The 20,647-nt window shown below is 31.5% G+C and overlaps 1 protein-coding gene and 1 long non-coding RNA gene across 13 annotated transcripts in view; one reads left to right on the top strand and one right to left on the bottom strand.

Moving 5' to 3' along the window:
* The first annotated feature begins 1,378 nt into the window (after window positions 1-1,378).
* The window catches only part of LOC145261089 (uncharacterized), an 84,001-nt gene continuing 64,732 nt past the window's right edge, over window positions 1,379-20,647 (top strand). Inside the window, exon 1 of the long non-coding RNA XR_013864407.1 lies at window positions 1,379-1,482. This is a non-coding gene — a long non-coding RNA (uncharacterized LOC145261089). The remainder of the gene's footprint in view (window positions 1,483-20,647) is intronic.
* The window catches only part of LOC145261088 (septin-5-like), a 494,396-nt gene continuing 491,245 nt past the window's right edge, over window positions 17,497-20,647 (bottom strand). For all 12 annotated transcript variants that reach the window (XM_080119270.1, XM_080119272.1, XM_080119277.1 and 9 more), the window contains one exon: window positions 17,497-18,860. In XM_080119270.1, the coding sequence (XP_079975396.1) occupies window positions 18,741-18,860 (120 nt within the window). In that variant the 3' untranslated portion in view covers window positions 17,497-18,740. The remainder of the gene's footprint in view (window positions 18,861-20,647) is intronic.

Below are 20,647 nucleotides of genomic sequence, written 5' to 3' on the forward strand. Positions count from 1 at the left end.
CTGGAAACTTATTGAAGGCACCTCATATGATTCCGGATTATTTGAATTTCCAATTTTCAATAATTATATTATAAGCAGCTGTTTATGATGAGGTTGAAGTGGAACCTTGAAATCAATACTGATGTAAACATGCCTGGTCAACAAGTCTTGGCCAGGGACTACCAGTGTTGTATAATAGGTCGACCATAGATGGACTGGCGGTTGTGGCCAGTGCAATATATAGAATTAGAAATTGTAGCCCATTGATTTTAGATTAGAAGTTATTAGATGTGTCTAACTGATGAACCTGAATGAGGGCGAAACTTGAGTGTTGAAATTTTGGTTTGTTGGATGTCATTGCTCTTGTGATCTGCAGCATCAGTTAAACACATCTTACAGACACTTAATGGTTCATACTTATGCAATCATCAGTGCAGGAAATGATAATTGCTGCTGGTCAGGAGATTCAAACCCAGTCAACAAAGTAAACCTCGGCTTTGTGGTTTAGTGTCTTTCCACTCAGCCACCAGGAATTAACCTTTAAATGGAAGTGAATTTAGATACTTATGAAACCGTGTAAGTGAGCTTGTTATAATCAACAGCCCTGAGAGTATTCTACAAACAGAAAGCTGCACATATACTAATTGGCCGCTTTTTTTTTCTCAATTCATTAAATAGGGTTCGACTTTAATCTTTTTCATCATCCAAACATGTCGGCTTAACATTCACAGGCAATATGAATTGGAATAAATACATTGAGTACATTGCCAAGGCTGCTGCAAAGAAGATGGCCTCCTTCTGTTGTGCTAGAAAACTACGCATACCTGTGAGTATCCTGTATTTCTACAAAGCCACCACTCGCCCATGTATTGTTGAAACATCTGGGCTTGAACATCTAACACTAGTCTCTTCCACTTGGACAGGATTTAAAAAAGGGTCTGAAATCTAATAGGTCCCGCACTATTAACCAAGCTCCAACCCCTGTCCCATCACTGCAATGTTGTGTCCCTATGCTTGTTTTAAAAATACTTTAATCGAATGTGCTTTAATAAATGAACTCATAGCACTTGTGCCCCCCCCCTTGACGTACATACTTACGACTTATCGGACAAACAGCAAAATCTCACCTCTTCACTGCTGAGGTAACTAGATGCCAGAAAGCCTTCTACTCTAATAGTTTTTTTTTCCTTCGGATTGCTAGACTTTGGAACTCCCTTCCTGTTTCCTGTTACCCTGACTACTGTACTGACCTGCAGAAGTTTAATGTGAACAGACATCTCGCTGCTTAACTCTCCACAGTCCCTTGTTAGGCATGATCCAAAGCGTAGCATCTTACGTTACAAGTGGCAAGATGCCTGTTTGGAGTGCAAAAGAGTAAAGAAAAAAAAAAGTCGAAAAAAAAAAAGTTTTTCTCTTTAACCATGATGCAACACTTGGTTTGCACAATCAGCGGCCATTTTGAATCACCGACTTTAGCTAAATTGAACTGTTGAGTCTTCAATGGTAAGTTTGTTTTCATATAAATTAAATAAAACATTTCTTTTTTGTCGAAAACATGGAGCGAAGTCACTAAATTACGGCGTGAATGAATTGCGAGAAAAATAATTCGGTCAATTTTTACGATGCGCCCCAGCGTATTATAAGCACCCCAACCTCCCCATGTTAAGAACGGCGGTGCTTCTACACTTTATTGCCGAAATTAGAGACGCCATTTTTTTTTACGCACCTGCTGTCCAAATCCAAGGGAGAAATCAGTATTTTAAACTATGACCGAAGTTAGAAATGAATAAAAAAAAAATTAAACTAAAAGGAAAGAACTATGAAAAAAAGTAAATAAAGAAAGTGAAAGAGAACATATATCCATAATTGTTTAATTGGAAATGTTTCGATTTAATTAATGAAAACGGGAAAGTTTTTCATGAAACATTTTTTTTTATTATTAAAAACAGAAAATGAAAATTACATATTCATAATTGAATTAAAACTGGGCGAGGAGGCGCGAGCGCCATTTGAAAACCAAAACATTTGGTAAATTTATACAAACACCGTGACAGCGAATTAACCCTAACCCTAACCCTAACGCTGTCACGGTGTTTGTATAATAATACCAAACATTTATTGTAATAAAATATTTATCAAAATATAATTGTAAAAATATTTATCGAAAAGTTTGCGTTAGAAAATATAATTTTAATAAAACAATTTTGGGTACTAGTGCACTACTGCACTCGCTTATTGATCCGTGCTGAAATAACGTTATTATTTAAAAAGCCATTCTTAACATGGGGAGGGTGTTTCGTACCTATTCTATACTTTAACCTTACAATTGAATAAAAAAAAACACACACCATAAAACGTTAATTAAACTTGGAAATACGATTTAAAAAATAGCGCGGCGGATCAATAAGTGCACTAGCACCCAATTTTGTAATGAAAGCAACCTTGGATTTTTATAAGATAGTTTGTTTTTTTTGTTTTTTCTTCCGAACAAATAAATAATTCTAAACATTAAATAAAGTAATAAATGTTAATTGTAGGTTAATTTATTCTTTCCGGAAGCAAGCGTTCACCAGCTTATATTTTTTGTTATTTATTTCATGCTTCGGCCATTGTTTAAAATAATGATTTCTCCCTTGCATTTAAACTGCAGGTGCGCGAAATAAAATGGCGTCTCCAGTTTCGGCGATAAAGTGTAGAAGTACCAGAACAGCTTTCGGAATAAACGCTACTCAACCTCGAAAGCCGTTCTTAACATGGGGAGGTTGGGGGTGTTTCTGGGGGGCACGTTGTAAAAATTGACCAATAATGCTGTGTGGCATTTAATTTTTAATTTTTTTTTTTTTTTTTATAAATATGGGTGCTTTTTCGTCATTATAGCGAAATTCGAAATAATGAATTTCATGTAGAGCCTTTGGTCTTTTGGTCAAGATCAAAGTGTAGTATCTGTTCTTCAAGTGCTGCTGCTGCACTGCTGCTGCACTTCCATTTCTTGTTCTCTTTCGATGGAGGATCAGTCCTTCACGACTGAGACAATTTTTTATCTTTGTACCTTTTCTCCACGTTAAAAAACGACCCTGGTGTCTAACTCTGTCCCGTGGGGAGGCATAGTAAATAGGTGCTTAATCGTCACGTCGGTATTTTTTTTACGACCTAACCCAGCGTAGTTTTACTTTCTAAAAAAGAAATCAAAATTTACTTTTTTTGCTAATACGTTTCAACGGCCTTTAAAGATAATATGAAAGAAAGAATTGGATATTTAGCAGAGAAGCCAACAAACGATTCTTCGGAATATATATATATATATATATATATATATATATATATATATATATATATATATATATACTAGCACGGGAGCCCGACGTTGCCCGGGTGTTTGGAGGTGTATGTTGAGCAAAAAAAAAAAAAAAAAAAGGTAGTAAGAAGGCAGGCTCGAACCTGTACTGCGAAGGAGGAAAAGAATGGGGGGGAAAAGTGACGTCTTTGCTGTTACGACCACCGCCAAACCGGAAGTGGCATAGGTTTAAATTAAGGCTAGATAATCGAAAAAAGGGGGATGACTTTCGAAAATATCGGCGAAAAAAGCGACTCCTCCCTGTAGAAAAGTGCCCAGTTCAGGGTGAGGAAATTAATGTTTTTAGCCAATTTTTCGTCTGAAGGGTCGAGCTTCAAAACGATACTGATCTTGTGAAAATCCGTCGCCTCTGTCGAAAGTTTTAGGTAGACATGCAAACATACATACATAAATTTATATATTGATAGCTCAAATTTTCGACCCAAACCGATTAAAAAGCTTGCTCTATCTCTGAATATGTAAAATTTCAAATGTTTGAGTAATTTGGTAGAGACTGCAGATGTCAAATTTTTTAAAACTTTGACTCTTTTTATGACCCCTTAACATTTATTATTTTGGGCTTAACTCAAGTTATTAAGTTAGATCCATGTCCAAGGAACCTATATCTAAAATTGGCTGAGGAGTTTGGTAGAGTTCTCAAAGGTCAAATCGTTGAACGTTGACTCATTAACAGCCAAATATCTGGCTGAAAACAGATTACAAAGATTTTCCCAAATCTCCATACACTCTATATCAAACTTCGAGTCTGTAGATTAAAAATTGACAGAGTTATTGTTAGGTACGGGCAAAATGAATGCTGACGCTCAAAATGTATAAACATTTTGACCCCTCCCTTTACTTAAAAATTCACCAAAAATCAGGAAATTAACCAATTTTGATGAAATTTTCAGTATTTATCAAATAATGATCGCGGAATATAATGAACTAATTATTTTTATTTAAATCTTAGTAAAAATGTATTATTTTGTTTAAAAACAAATACCTTTACTAAAGTTATGGTTTCCAGTAGTAAATAAAAAACGCAAGAATTTATTTTTACTTTTTTTTATATATATAAAGCATCGTAATTTGTAACTATAAAATAAAAAAAATAATTTTTACAGGAACATTACAAAAAAAGCCCCTGAAGTCCGTATTAATGAATTCGATATAACTCGAAGAAAAATTAATTTCTCGAATTACCAATATTATCATTGAATTCAGCATTGTTTATTTAATATTTTCACAAAAAAAGTTATAATTGCAAGAATTATTTCTACTTTTTTTTTATGCTTACATTTTTAACGTAATCTTTACATGTAAGATTCTAATATTTCCATTGCACGCAAGAACGTATAATTATCAACGTAAAATAATGTTCATATAATCTTGGATAATAAAGTAAAAAAAATTAAATTGAGGAACAGGAACATAGAAAAATAATTTAATTAAAAAATGACAAAAATTATACGGACGTTCCATGTTGGTAACTACGGATGCGCAGAGCTGAAAAGAAAACCAGTCTGTTTTGCCCACCCTCCTCCTCTTTTCAACTACCCGCCTGTTTGTGTTCATCAACTTTACATTTCATGTAAACATTAAGAATAAATTTTGACGTAAGTCTGTATTTTTTTTAGTGTTTAATTTTTTCAATGATTATGTAGTGAACTACTAATGATAAACTTATTAAGACAGACGATACCAACAAAGTTGAAGATAAAATTGCTGACACATATAAGTCTAGATCTGTTAGGAAAGTAACATGGAAAAAGAAAAAATGAGTACTTTTATTTTTAAACAAATTTAGACAATATACATATTTAATAATTATGTGGAGGGTACTTAGCTCCGTTATTTGGAGGGGGACTCGTGTAGTGAACTACTACTATGATGCTGCTACAGTATGCTTCCCTTATTTCTTTCTTTCTCCCTACTCTTCTACTTTTCCCTTCCTTTCTTCTCTCAACGTCACCAGAGGTTTCAGCCAATCGGAATAGAGGACTGTCTTGGAGGGAGATATAAAGAAGAAATCTCTCTCAGACATGCGGGAACAATAGAAGCATCCACATGCGATGGACCAGTTTCCCTGGGTAAAGACTTTTATCAAAGAAATGTACCATCCTCTTTGTACCCTATATCTTGGAAACTTTTATAAAACATCATCAATCCTAAAGTCTCGTCGCACTTAATTATAACCCGATGTTTTCTTTTCCCCAACCGTTCTTTTTCAGCACTCTCGTTCTCTCTCTAATGTCGGAGGTTCCCCAAAAAGAGGACCGACTGAAATAGTGACCCTTTTTCAAACGTCGTTTAAGCTATGGCAACCGCCATAATTTAGTGAACGCCCGACGGACGACACGCAATCTTCAATGAACAAAAATGAAAATGATGAGAACGTGACAGAGTAAAAGAAAAAGAGAAGAAACAGCCTTTCTAAAACTACAGTAAAACCTTACAATAAAGTATATATACATCCGCTTTCCAAGAAATGCTGATAATATATATATTTTTGCTATTTTTGTGAAACGGTTTACACTAAATAAGGCAAAAAAAACCCAAAAAACAAACAAGAAAAATAAGCAGTAAAAAAAAAAAAAAAAAACTTTTTTACGTGATTCTCACCAGATAAATGACTAAAATAAAATCTGGTCTAAAAAAACTATTCTGTAACAGAAAAAAAAAAGTGACTTTAAGAATCAATACAGAATCCCAAATTCATTCTGAAACATACACACACCCGCACACACAAAAAAAGGAACCTTCCAGACGCACGTGTGTGAAGTCAATTTTGGAACACGTTTGTGCATCGACGAACTCAGTTTTTTTTCTTTAAGAACATTGACTATATATTCACACACACACACACACACACACACACACACACACACACATATATATATATATATATATAAAATTTTAATTGACGCTATTTCTCCAAGCACCTGCTGAAATTAACCTCTTGGTTGGGGGAGGGTATGAAATTTCAAAGGAAAACAGTTTGAGGTACGAACATGATGGATGATAGAGAAACTGATGATATTGTATTTCTGGCCTTTGTTGATGTAACGTTGTTATTTTTAAAATGAACTAAACGTCGTATTAACCCTTTATCGCCAGAATTTTTTTTATGCAATAAATTTTTTAATCATGAATTTATATTCTTCTTGACTCAAGGGAAGGGGACGCATGAACATAAACAAACGCCTCATGCACTTGTTGAACCATGCATAGACCTTTACTTTGGAGACTTATTGGGCTAACAAGCCAAAAGAGTAAGAAATGTTTCCTATACACGTGTTTTCTTGACAGGCGACTTTCAAAAAAACAAAAACAATAAAAAACTAAAGTACATTTGGCGGCAAAAAAAAAATTAAAACTTCAACACAAACTCTTTAGGTGAACAAAAAAGTTATTGATTTCGTTTGTTTTTCACACACGCGTCACCCAGGTATTTATGACTCAACACAATATGATCTCTTTTTCTTTCTCTTTCCTGTCGGATAGCATTCTTTTGCTTTTAGCTACAATCAACTGTTTGGCCAAGATCAAAGTGTAGTATCTGTTTTTCAGATGCTGCACTCCCAGTTCTTGTTCTCTTTCAGTGGAGGAGAAATCCTTCACGACTGAGATAATTTTTATTTTTGTACCTTTTTTTTCTCCACGTTAAAAAACGACCCTGGTGTCTAACTGTGTCCTGTGGGGGAGGCATTGTAAATAGGTACAATCAACTGTTGTGTTGCAGTGTCTCTAGGACCCACAAGTCAGCTGGCTTGCTTTTGAAGGGGTAGGAGGAAAAAAGGAGGAGGGGGAGGAGGGGTGGAAGAGGCTTGCATGTTTTTTAGTTGAGAAGAACTTCTGGAACTGGGAAACAGAATTTCTTTTCTAAAGAAAGCCGCATATATGCTGCCATCACATGTGAACTGAAAGCACTGGAATCAGTCAATAACAGAATGGATTTTTAAGAGTCTATGACAATTTTAAATGTCTGTACCAAAAAAATGCTGAAAACTTAAGACAGCTCGTATTTATCATAATATATTCCCTTGGTTAACATGTCAGCTGGATTTTGATTAATATGCACATATTTCGACATTATTTCTTCAGGCACTTACGATCCCAATTTATATTTAATTTAATAAATTAAATTTATGTAACAATAGCACACGTTTATGTATATTTTTTTTTAAATATAACTAATATTACTGCAAATTATTCTTTTAGGAAATTAAACTTTCCTTCGAAATGAACTGAAATATGTTAGGAAAATTATTTTAAATGAGAATAGCTTAAACTTTAGCACTGAATTGTTTTGAACATCTTCGTAAAAAAAAAGGAACTCTTAGTCAAGTCAAATTATTGCACATACTTGAAGCAATCATGCACACACACACACACACACACACACGCACACACACACACACATATATTGGATACTTCACTCTTCACCAGACTATCCATTCATGTGAAATCACTTTTTTTTTCACCATATTCCCTCTGCTTCACTTTTTTGTTATCAAGTAAGATCTGTGACTTACTTGTTGTTTCATCAAATACTTTTGCAAGCAAAATCCGATCCCGTATTTTGCTAAATCCTACCCTCTGATGAGAAGGAAAGTATTTCTTCGAAACTCCGCGGATTAAGGACTATCCACTTATTTAATGTTTCCTTTTCAAATTAAATATGTTTTAAACTCTTTTTCAAAGTGTTTTTTAACATGTTTTATTAATTACTTGCTCTTATATATATATATATATATATATATATATATATATATATTATATATAATTAATTACTATAATAATTATTAAATACCTACAGACACTAGTGTTTCATCCTTTCGAGAATCTTCAGTGCAGGATGTCAGAATTAACACCAGTCGATAGATTTGAACCCGTCAATAGAAGCCATCTTTGGCTCCATTAGCAAGAACCATATCCATTCGGCTACCATTAACCGCGAGAGATGTTGTTGAATTTTAAACATTTATTTCATTAAATGTTTTTAACGTCAGTCAGAGTGATCTAGTCATTATATGACGATCTTCACATGAGAGCTAAATTGACCGACTTTTTAATTCAACTGAAAGTGCTCAACGATAAGAAATGAGTTTCTTAAAGCGGCTATGTATATAATATAGTCTTGGAAGTTGTTTAACCTTTAAAACTATATAAAAAAAAAACTTTAATTTTGATATTTTTTTATCATTTGTTGGAAAACTATTTAGTCAGTAAGTCATTTAATCACCTGCAATCAACTTGCTTTCTTGATACTTGAAGTACAATTAAATCAACACCTAGCTTTGGTCTTCTCTTTTCTTTTGAAAGCTAGTTTTTTCAAAGTTAATTCTTCATTTTCAAAAACGTGAGTAATAGTGACACCTTTATAAAGTACTGTCTTTCCTTTAGAAATAGTTTTGACTTTTCTTGTTGAAATAATTTTTTTGATTAACTAAAAAAACCGTCTGCACAGCTTTTAATTTTAACCAATAAAAAGATGTCCTTTTAATTTTAACCAATAAAAAAATGTCCTTTTAGTTTTAACCAATAAAAAAATGTCCTTTTAATTTTAACCAATAAAAAAATGCCCTTTTAATTTTAACCAATAAAAAAATGCCCTTTTAATTTTAACCAATAAAAAAATGCCCTTTTAATTTTAACCAATAAAAAAATGCCCTTTTAATTTTAACCAATAAAAAAATGCCCTTTTAATTTTAACCAATAAAAAAATGCCCTTTTAATTTTAACCAATAAAAAAATGCCCTTTTAATTTTAACCAATAAAAAAATGTCCTTTTAATTTTAACCAATAAAAAAAGTCCTTTTAATTTTAACCAATAAAAAAAGTCCTTTTAATTTTAACCAATAAAAAAGTCCTTTTCATTTTAACCAATAAAAAGTGTCCTTTTCATTTTAACCAATAAAAAAAATGTCCTTTTAATTTTAACCGATAAAAAAAATGCCCTTTTCATTTTAACCGATAAAAAAAATGCCCTTTTCATTTTAACCAATAAAAAAATGCCCTTTTCATTTTAACCGATAAAAAAATGCCCTTTTAATTTTAACCAATAAAAAATGTCCTTTTAATTTTAACCAATAAAAAAATGTCCTTTTAATTTTAACCAATAAAAAAATGTCCTTTTAATTTTAACCAATAAAAGGAAAGGAGAAGATCTCCCCTTTTTATATATACATTTTTATCAAAAACTTAATCTTGCTTGACAAGTCAAGCATAAACTGACGTTTATTTGTTTGAAATATGATTGCATTTATGTATTTTATTAATGGTTCCATGGTTGCCAGTTTTCTAGAGATGTCACTCCCACTCTCGTCAATGACCATTTCTGAAATCATGATTAAAATTTGGTGGACAAGTCAGATATTATCTGAACAAAATCAACATTCATAAGACGCTGATAGCTTTGAAAGTAGTGTTGGAACGATTAATTGGAATCGGAAAAATCAGAACTTTTAGGGGTATCAGACTCAGCAAAATTAGTACCTATTTTCCGATGCCAAAGCGATTCTTTAAATTGTCTTTTTTATTTAATCTAACGTTAAAGTCAAAATCTTCCACTACTCGTAGTAATGATAAAATAATATTTATTGATTTTTTTTTACTAATAGTAAAACTAAAATCTATAGATCATCTTTTAAAAGGTTATTTTTTTACGCTTCAGATAATATCTGCACATTTTGCATGTGTTGTTCATGATAATTGGGGAAAAAATAACTATTTCAAAGTTAAATATTTAGAAATTTATAAAGAATCGGAATCAGTAATTGTATTGGAATCGTTGCACTTAAAAGAAAAAAACTGTTTGATCGCAGCAGTTTGTTTTTTCAAGAAGTAAACTTTCACATTATCTTCAGACAAAACAAAGACTGTTGGATATTCATGACTGAAATTTGGTGGACAAGTCAGGTGTAAGCTGAAGTTTATTTATACTGAATATGATTGGATTGCAGAAAGAATGGCCTTATTTTATGGTCACTCAGCATGTTGATCTATCGCGCTTATGTTTCAACTTTATGTGCAGATTAAACACACATTTTTTTACAAATATGCATTTGTATCTTGAAGGCGGACAATACTTGTTTGATAAATTTGTGAAAAATAACCTTTGCAGAAATAAAATTTTTAATACTTGGCATAGCCTAAGTTATATTCATGTAAGTCGAGGACACGTCCTTGACAGCCATTTATGAGAAGGGGATGACCTTGCATCTGTCGGGCTGAGGTAGGATTCTGGGTAGTCATAGAAAGTCCACCTTCCCAGGCCTTACCTCCCGTCTTTCAAGTAAAGTACGTTTATTGCTGTCTAAGGCACCCTATCTGGGAAATGCTCACAGGGTTGACATGCCAATTTTTAAAAGGCTAGAATGATCCTTCTTTAGGAGTGCTTGCTTGACTCTTCCCATCTTTTGACCTTGTGTCACATCTCCCTGCAGTAGGAAGGAAGTAAATACCTGCTTACCTGGCACAGTGCTTGAATAGGTGTGTTCTTACCACTTGGGAATACATTCAGTGTTTGTTGAGATAGTGGACAGATTGATCTTTTTAAATATGTCGTTTTAAGCCTACTGTCATGTCGAAAATAGTAATATATCCAAAAATTACGAAAATTCATCAAGTAGAAAGTTATTTACAGTTAAAAGTAATTTTTTATGGAAAATTGGGTAGAATTGCATTTTTTTTTTAATAGATGTTATAACGTAGATTGTGAAGAGTTCACACACAGGAGATATAACTCGGAATTAATATTTTAGATTACTTGTTCATGACGTACAATATTTGTTGTCGTTAGCGATAGACTTTTTTTTTACTAAAAACATAATAGCGGTTGTTCTACTCAATGAATTTTTGTAATTTTCGGATATATTACCATTTTCGACATAATTAAGTACGTAATATTGCTTTTGCCTTAAACGACATATTTAAAAAAAAAATCGTTTTGTCGAGCATCACAACAAGCACCATACGTCCTCGACGTCAGTCCAACAGTGACTTTATCGCTGTCAGACTGATGGTTCTATTCAAGCTGAGGAGGTCCACTTTCCCAGGCTTTACCTTCTCATTGAGAAGTGATTAGTTTATTGCTAATCATCTGAGTCGCTCCTACTGGAGAATGCAGACGGGGCTGCTCAAGCATTATTATTTTTTTTTTGTAGGCCACAGTGCAATAATATAGAGCGTTGACTTCTCAAAAAACACAACTGGCCATGTATCTAACCTCGTGCAGGGGAGGTAAATGTCGAAATATTGATCAATTATAAACGCATCTAAATTGATGCGTGGTGGGAGGGAGAAAAGAAAAGAAAAACAAACAAGATATTTTCAAATAAAATTCACATTTATTCAGATATATATTGTTACACACATACAGGCATTATTATTATTATATTTATTATTATTATATATTTATATTATTTGGATACGTTGTGTGTATGTGAGTACATTGTCATATATGCAAGTAATGGCGTCTCTTGGTTTTGCTTCCTTTTGTTTAAATTCAGACAACAGCACATCTCACCATTTTATTGTACCAAGTTTTTGTTTTTTTTCTGATACATATTGAGTAAAATATTGTGTTTGTAGAACTAATTGAGTCTGTAACACTAATTCATTATATATTATGCCTATAACACCAATGGGTCATATACTATGTCCGTAACACTAAATCATTATATATTATGGCTGCAACACGAATACATTATATATTATGTCTATAACACTAAATCATTATATATTATGTCTGTAAAACTAAATGACCTAATATTATTTGGCTAACATTAATGCACTATATGCCTGTGACACTAATAAATTATACATTATGTTGGTAAAACAAACTGACTAAATATTATATCTAACACTTATTAGGCTATATATTATTACGTCTGTAGCATTGATGTGATATTATGTTAATACTAATTTAATAAATATGTTTGTAACGCTACAACCATTTTCAATAGAATTAAATAGAAGTACTTCATTAATTGATATTTTTGACACGTTTATTCTATCTAATTCTATTGAAAATGCTGTTTAGTTCAAAAAAATTTTTTTTAATAGTTTTTCAAATTTATGCTAATCAGTGAGATGTATGAGTCTTTTCTTACTAATTTTTATTCACTGATGAAAATATCCTGTTTTGAAAATCCAGGAGTTGAGGTTTTTTTTTCTTTATTATAATTCCGTGTTTTAATTTTTGATGGATTAATAAATACTAGCAGGACCTGTGGAAATTTCATAGTGGTATCTTTCATATGTAATATATTACGGCTTGGCATTCTGCAGACATTCAGTGTGAATGGAAACCCCGCGATATTATTTATCTATGTAGTATAATGCAAAAATAATATCATTTATATATATATAGTTGCACATCAAAAAACATTTTTGCACCAACCTAATATTTATCTAAGTAATCTGGTTATTATGGTTTATCTTCAACATCCTTATTAGAGTTTGGGACATATTTTCATTGTATGGATATCCAGTGTGAACGGAAATCCACAGTATCATTATACCATCTTTGGACTGAACAAATACTACCCTTGGATCCTAGCCAGATGACCAAGAAGCTATATTTTAGTTTCACGTATGTTTCAAAAGGGGAACCCTTTTTTAAAAAATTTTTTTTTTTACATTGCGTCCTTGGTGATCAGGAGATCCTATTTATTAAAAAGGAGCATAGAAAGTGTATCTATCTACTGATTTAATGTTTGTAGAACGTTATCTTCTATCCTTCTTTTTAATAAATAGGATCTCACGATAGAATAATTTATAATCTGGAAATCATGACACACCCATGTACGTACATTAAAGGTACTACGGTATTAGTAAATAGATTATTAAACCTAAAATGCATGTATCATTTCAAGGGATTAACAAGAAGTTATACCGATAGATGATTAATATGTAGATTGTAATGTGTTCAGTTTTTATTTTCGTCATCAATTTTACTTGTTTGTGCAATTGTTCCATCTAGTACACTGCACTTTTTTGACAGGTTCTAATTTTGAGATAATATATTTTCGTAGTTTTAATTATATGATACAGTCAGGGATGTGCAGTGGATAATAGGGTTTGTGATAAAATATAGCGAGTGATCCATGCAGGGGACACTTACTCTTTCATGTACACCTGGTTCCATGATGTTCTATTTGTGAAAGCATTTTATTTCTACGTACGCTTAAGTATGTCACGGGGTGACTGTCATTAGTGTGCTACATAAGACTCCAACTTTAATTGGTGCGCTTTACTTCATTATAGTTTTCTACGTTTGTTTCTCTGTGGCTATGGTCACGTGGATTTTTTTAGATTGACAGATTATGCCATGAAAAATGGAAAAAGAAATTGATGAAAATACAAAAATAACACGTTGCTTTCAGAATTAGGGATCAATAGCTTCTCTCGACTAATACTATATATATATATATATATATATATATATATATATTTGGTCCCTTGCATTGTTGACTTTATTCATTTTAAAACGAACGCAATTACGATGAGAAATTACAATGAGAACTTGTTGTCTGCTCTTAGACAGAAGATGGCCGAAACAAAGGGACATAACCCTCATGTAACAATGTTAAATATAAAATACACATTTTTTTGAATAATATGAAATATTTGATTTGCATATATGCAGAGCAGAGTTGTTTTTTTTTCTTTAATTATTCGCCATTTTGTATTTTTTTGTTTAACTCCATATTTATTTATTTTTTTTTTGGCGAGTTTCCTTAATTTCAAATTATTCATAGAAAAATTCTGGAGGATTGTATTTTGAACAAACCAAAATTGAAAACAAACAGACGACAACAACAACAACAAGAAAATTCATTTTTCCTCTTGAGAAATCGAGAACAAAATTCTTTCCGGATCTTTCAACCAAATTTTGTGGGTTTTTTTTTCTTCCTTAAATTTTGTTTCAACTTTTTTTTTTCTCAAGAGAAAAACATAAAAACACATCAAGGAATTTAATTTTTTTCTACTGCCCTTCCCTTCCTCCCGCCTTTTCTTCTTTTTCTTTTTTACAGTAAACATTTTTTTTCTCCCCTCAGATAATATTAGTTTTGGATTCCAGTTGTAAAATAGGAATTATTTTAAATTTAAATAATTCTTCTCTAAAAATTCTCCTTAAATAAATAAATAATTGGTTCTTTTTTAGATCAGTATCTCTTCTGATAATTTTTTTTCTTTTTTCAAATAAAAATGTACCTTGATATTTAACTTGATAATGAAATCATTTTCTGTTTCAAAATCACTACCAAATGTCTTGTGGCTATAAAACAAATAGAAGGAAAAAAAAAAAAAAAAAACAGCAGCAGAGCCATTTTTTTTATAAAAAAAATCTCTAAAAGCCATTGTTATCAAATCTAGAAACTTTGAACATGATTTTAAAGTATTTAAATTTGAAAGTATTTAAAATATTAATTTGAAAATAATTTTTAGCTTTAAGTTTATAAGTCATTGTCAAATATTGGTGCTGCTATGTGCTTTTACTGTTACATTATACTGTAGTTTTTTAGTTTTTAACCGTGTCGTCTATTTAATCTGTTAAATAGAGTTTCAAGTTCTTGACGAATGTATATAAGACAATTAGTTGTTTCACAAAAACACTTGACGTAAGTTTATAAAAAGGAATGACAATTTATTTGCTGTTCAATTCTTTCTCAATGTGCTATGGAGAGAGAGAGAGAGAGAGAGAGAGAGATGGGGCGTGGTGGAGTGTTGTGGATGACATAAAATAACAACTGGTCGTCTCGGTGCCCTTCTCTCTAATTTACTGGCTGGCATTTGTTTTTATTTACAAAAACTTTTGATAAGAATTTCGTTTTTCCATGACCCATTCCACTGGCCCTTATTAAATTCGTCCAAGGCCAAATTTCAATATGACTGTTTTCCAAACTTGTCAATTGAAGAATTTTGATTTCAAAGCTTCTGCGCTCTTCTTTCAATTGTTTTGACTTTTGATGAGATTTGTTGGTTTAAAGATTTCCACTATATTTGCGTGGTGCATCCAGCTCCATATGCATGTGTGCACAACCAGCAACAATTCCGGCGTTGCCCAGAATACTATTCAACAGTAAACATAAATGCTGTTTCTCAGTCGAGCCACTATTCTAGAAAAGAACCAAATCTTTGAAAATTTGACAAATGTTTTTATACAATAACTAAATACATTTGAACTACTGTTCTTATTTTTTTTTTTTGTTATTCCCACAACAATTTGGTTGATGTAATATCTGATCTTCTTCAGATGCGTCCCTACAGATTTTTTAACAAACCCTTTTTTTTAAATCCATACAGGTAGTTTGTTCTCATTTCGTCAGCCATGACTGGGTAATTCGTAATCGCATGAATTAAAGAGTTATGTTCGAAATTCTGTACATATTTCTGACTTTGACGAGGCACACCTGAAAAAAGTTTAAGGTTACACTAATCGAAACATTGTGAGAATAATGTCCAAGATGAGACCAGTAGTCCAAATAATACAAATTATCTATCCTCATCTCAAAAAAATTTCGAAATAATGTGTTCATGATGAGAGATATAGCCCCAAAATAGTATTTCTATTCTTGGGGGAAGCGATTGTCTCATGCTTAGATGTATTTGTTTGCGTGAAGAGAATCGCATTCGTTATGAAAATATATATATATATATATATATATATATATATATATATATATATATATTTTTTTGCTATGATCAAAAATTCAATTTTTGTATGTTTGACACTGAGTCGAGACAAATTGATTGGTTTTCGGGCTGAGATCAAAGTGCAGTAACTTCTTTCTCCTTGGTCAGCGTGGGAGAAATTCTTCTTGATCGGGGCAATTCAGAGTGGTCCTTTTTTTGGGAGGCTGTAAAAACTGATTTTGCGTCTAATTTGGGAGGCAAGTAAATAAGGACCCTAACATGTGTGTCTCCTCGTTGACATAAATTTTTATCAATACGTTTATTTGAGATTTAAAAATCTGGTGCTTGCGTATGAAAGCCCGATTTTGCAATATGTCAGCTAAAAATAAAATAATTATAGGAAAACTTTATAAAGTGCTACTTGTTTGTTATTTTTAAAAAGTTAGCATACACCAAAAATTATGGAAAATAATCAAATATTTTATTTACAAAATTCAGTTTTGAACATAGGCATGAGCTGAATCTATTTTGTAACCATTAGCAGATTTTTGTTTTAGTTAATAACTGATTGTCTCCCTTTGGCATCATTACAGTATAAACTGGCTAAATTAATTTTTTTTTTTTTTTTTTAATTGCTAATTTTCTATAATTTTCTGTGTACGCTTATATTTTTCAATAACAAGTAAGTACTTCATAAAGTTTTCCTGTTTTATTTTTACCTGTCATATATCACAGTTGGGTTTTCATATACAAGCACCAAAAAAAAAAAAAATATAATAATAATAAAATAATTTATTTCCCGTTTTAGGAAACTTAATTATTTTTTATGTTTTTTAAGCAAACAAGACGAATTTATAATATTCATCAATTTTAATTTATGACGTCAGAACTGGGTTGGAGGCGGGGAGAAAAAGAACTTGCAAATTTATTTTGAGTAAAAAAACTTGAGCCACGTTGGTTCATTCATATTGATTTTGTTTAGCTAAATTGCATAAAACATTAAAAAAAAATATTTTGCATATATATGATTAAACAACATAGATTGAAATAAAAAAAAAAAAAAAGAGAAAGAATTTGGATACATGATAAAAATGCCCTATTATTTAAGGGAGGTAATATCAGGGGGAGATAATCAAAACATCGTGCAATCTAGTCTAAATAATATAATAATGTACAGAGCTTTCAACAAAGCTGATCTCATTAATAGCATTAACCTCCGTTTGTGATTTCAATCCTACTTGTGGGATCCATAATGATGACAATATGATAAAAAAAAAAACTAAGATAAACTTAGTAAATAAATATTTACAATGACATGCAGAGCTATTTTAAACCTTATTTTAGTAGCCCAAAGTCACCCTACAGTGAGGAGAGTTTTAGCTTTTATTTTTAATTTGAAATACAGAAGACGTTTTTACTTAGAATTTTAATCGTTTAAATTCGAATTAGAAAATATTTTTTTTTTTTAAATAATCATTTAAAAACAAAAGTGTATGGAAAAGGGATAGGGACAAAAGCAAAAAATAAAAATTTATGTAAAAAAAAAAAAAAAAAAAGAAAGAAAAAAATTGCTCCAGTTGAAATGAATGTTTTAATTTGAAATGGAAGACTTATATCTAATATGTTGCTAAAATTTCTGGGTAAAAATCGTTGGATCATTCTGCTACTCCAGAAAGTATCTTTTAATGCAATTCTCTACCTATTTAAGAATCGGATGTGACAAATATAAAAAACAGGATTTACTTCTCTTTCTCCCATAAAATCATTCTCTCCTTGTTCACCCTTCCTATTCTAACAATAAAAAAAAAAACCCTGTTGAAGACAATTCTCCTTGATCAATCTTGTTGAGCTGAATGCAATAAACCTTCATTCTTCCTCTTTTTTCGAGTGGGATGCTATCCAATCCACAAGTAAGGAAACCTCTCCTACTTAATTTTAAATATGACAACCTAAATCTGAACATTCTAAGGGTCGATGTAAAAGAACTTTTTTTATTATTATAGTTGGACTTTTAAAGCCGCAAACACAATTAGTTTTGCAAGGACTTTTCTTTATTATTGTTTGATTTAATAATTCAAAACAAATATATTATTCTTAGCTCAGTCCTGTGTGTCTTCTGTACTCCTTTCTTTTAGCTTTATCTAACTTTGGCAAGTAAGAACTGAACCGTTCCAGTGCCAAATCATTTTACATAAGATATATCTTAAGATGGAGTACCTGCTGCCATGTCTAGAGTGGTAACACTTGGAGTTCACTTTTGTACAGATTTGAAAGAGAACTGTGGTGGTTTGTCATAAAAAAAATTGATTTTGTTTTATGCAAACATTAAAAATGGTAGACATTTTTTTTAACCCTTTTCTGAAAAAAAAAAAAATAAAAAATTGGAATTTAAGACATAACTATAAGTATGATAAAAATCTTGGATCAAAATTACAGGTTTATGACTAAAAATTAAACTAAGATTTTATTTCCATACTAAAATTACAATTTAAGACTAGTAACCAGCCTAATGAAATAGGTGAAATTTTCCAAAGGCCCATATTCTACCATTAAACCTAGATATTTAACAGGAGAGAAAGTCAGAGCTGGAGTCAGATCTAGAAGAAAAAGAAGGAAAATTGTTTTGGAATAGTTTACTGTATTTGTTTAACAGATTAATATTTGTGATTCAAAATAAAAAAAGAAAAAATTAAATTTATTTCCTGGTCATATCATTCCATCTCCGACCATTGGATGACCATTTGCGGGGTGGGGCGGGGCGGGAGGCCAGTTTCTCCCAACGTTAACCTTGACCATTGATGTGTTTGCCAGTACCGTTGTTGTTATTGTTGTTGATGTTGTTGTTGTTCTGTGTTTCCAGTTGAGCTTGCATCTTTGTTAGCATAGCCTGCATCCGTTGTATCTGCAAGTAAAAATAAAAAAATAACTAACAAAAATTTACAAAAACATAAAAAATAGTCCTTCTAAAAAAAAAAGAAAGAAAAAGATTGGAGATTTTTTTTTTTCTTGATGGTAAGCATTGTGTATTTTTGAATTGAAATTTCTAAGTTAAGAAGCCAATATAAGACAGACTTTATTTTTTCAATAAACATTTATTTATTCAAAAATCCAGTTAAGAAGCCAATTTACATTCATCGGACTACTGTTCTCATCTTGAGTATCATTTTTGCAACGTTTTGGTTGATGTAACCTCCAACCTTCTTCAGATGTATCTTGTGAAACTTGAGAATGTTTCTGTCGAATGCAGGAATTTGGACAGAATTTCGAACGGAACCCTTTATTTACTTCACGGGGGTAGCATGCTCTTGTTCCATCAGCCATGACTGGATAGAGGTCCTAAGTAATTTGCAATTGTAGTTTTTGGTCGCCCACACTGAGAATTGAACCTTCAACTTTCAGGAGATTATTACTTGTACAGTTGATTTTTCCAAGTACTTTAACCACTGTGGCACAGGTTCTTGCGATCATGGCTGATGAAACAAGAATATGCTATCTCCATGAAATAAATAAATAAAGGGTTCCATCTAAATTTCCAAGTTCGATAGAAACATTCTGATATATACTTTCCAAATTTCTAAGTTCAATAGAAACATTCGCAAGTTCAACAAGATACACCTGAAGAAGGTCGGAGGTTACATCGATCGAAACGTTGTGAAAATGACACTCAAGATGAGAACAGTAGTCCGATGAATTCAAATGATACAAATAACAAATCCTCATCTAAAAAATAACAAATAAATGTTACCAAAGGCAAGATAAGTTGCTTTTTTACTTAACTGGATAAGTTTGTAGTGTTTTTTACTTAAGGTAAAATGTTTATTTGACTCAAAAAACAAGTAATGTCAACTGGTATGTAAGCGCAAGAAAATTGGCAGTGTAACAAATATATTGCAGCCATTTTTCCTTGTGTTCATGTATCAGTTGACATTGCTTGTTTTTCGAGCCAAATGAACATTTTCCATTAAGTAAAAACATTAAAAACCTTCCCAGCTAGGTAGAAGAGAAATTTATCTTGCCTTTGGTAACATTTGTTATATATATATATATATATATATATATATATATATATATATATATACATACATATATATATATATATATATATATTTTTTTTTTTGAAGACGTTTTCAAATATTTGTAGATTGTAAAAACAAACCCAATTCACTATTTAAGAACACATAGACGTTGCTTTTTCTGTGACACCATGCTACAAGGAAAAAAAAAACAAAAACACAAACTGTTTCCATGTCTGACGAAGAAGAATAGTGTCGGAACTAAGTTGATTTAAAATTTTTAAATAAATGTTTATTTAAAAATAAAAATTCTGGGTTGTATTATAACTTATAAATTCAAAAAAAAAAAAAAAATGCCAAGGTTTTTTTTATCCCCGAACAAAGCATACATAGGTACTTGTTCAGATCCTTACCCATGGCAGACAAAAACAAAATTGCCGACAATATCGGCTCGATAATTTCCATCAAGTTACAGGTAAAAAAAGTAACGGTCGCAAAACATAATCGATCATACATAGCTAATCAATATCTTTAACTATTACGCTGTATGGGCAAGGATCAAAGGTGCTGATTTCCTCACCCAGGTTGCCCTAACACAAAACCCTGTGGCAATATGTCTTATTCAAGATGAGCAAAAGAAACAAAAAAAAATTATAAATCTTCAAAATTTATAAAG

The sequence above is a fragment of the Euprymna scolopes genome, chromosome 37, assembly GCF_053919585.1.
Source record: "Euprymna scolopes isolate OS-2025 chromosome 37, ASM5391958v1, whole genome shotgun sequence".
Classification (NCBI taxonomy): Eukaryota; Metazoa; Mollusca; class Cephalopoda; order Sepiida; family Sepiolidae; genus Euprymna; species Euprymna scolopes.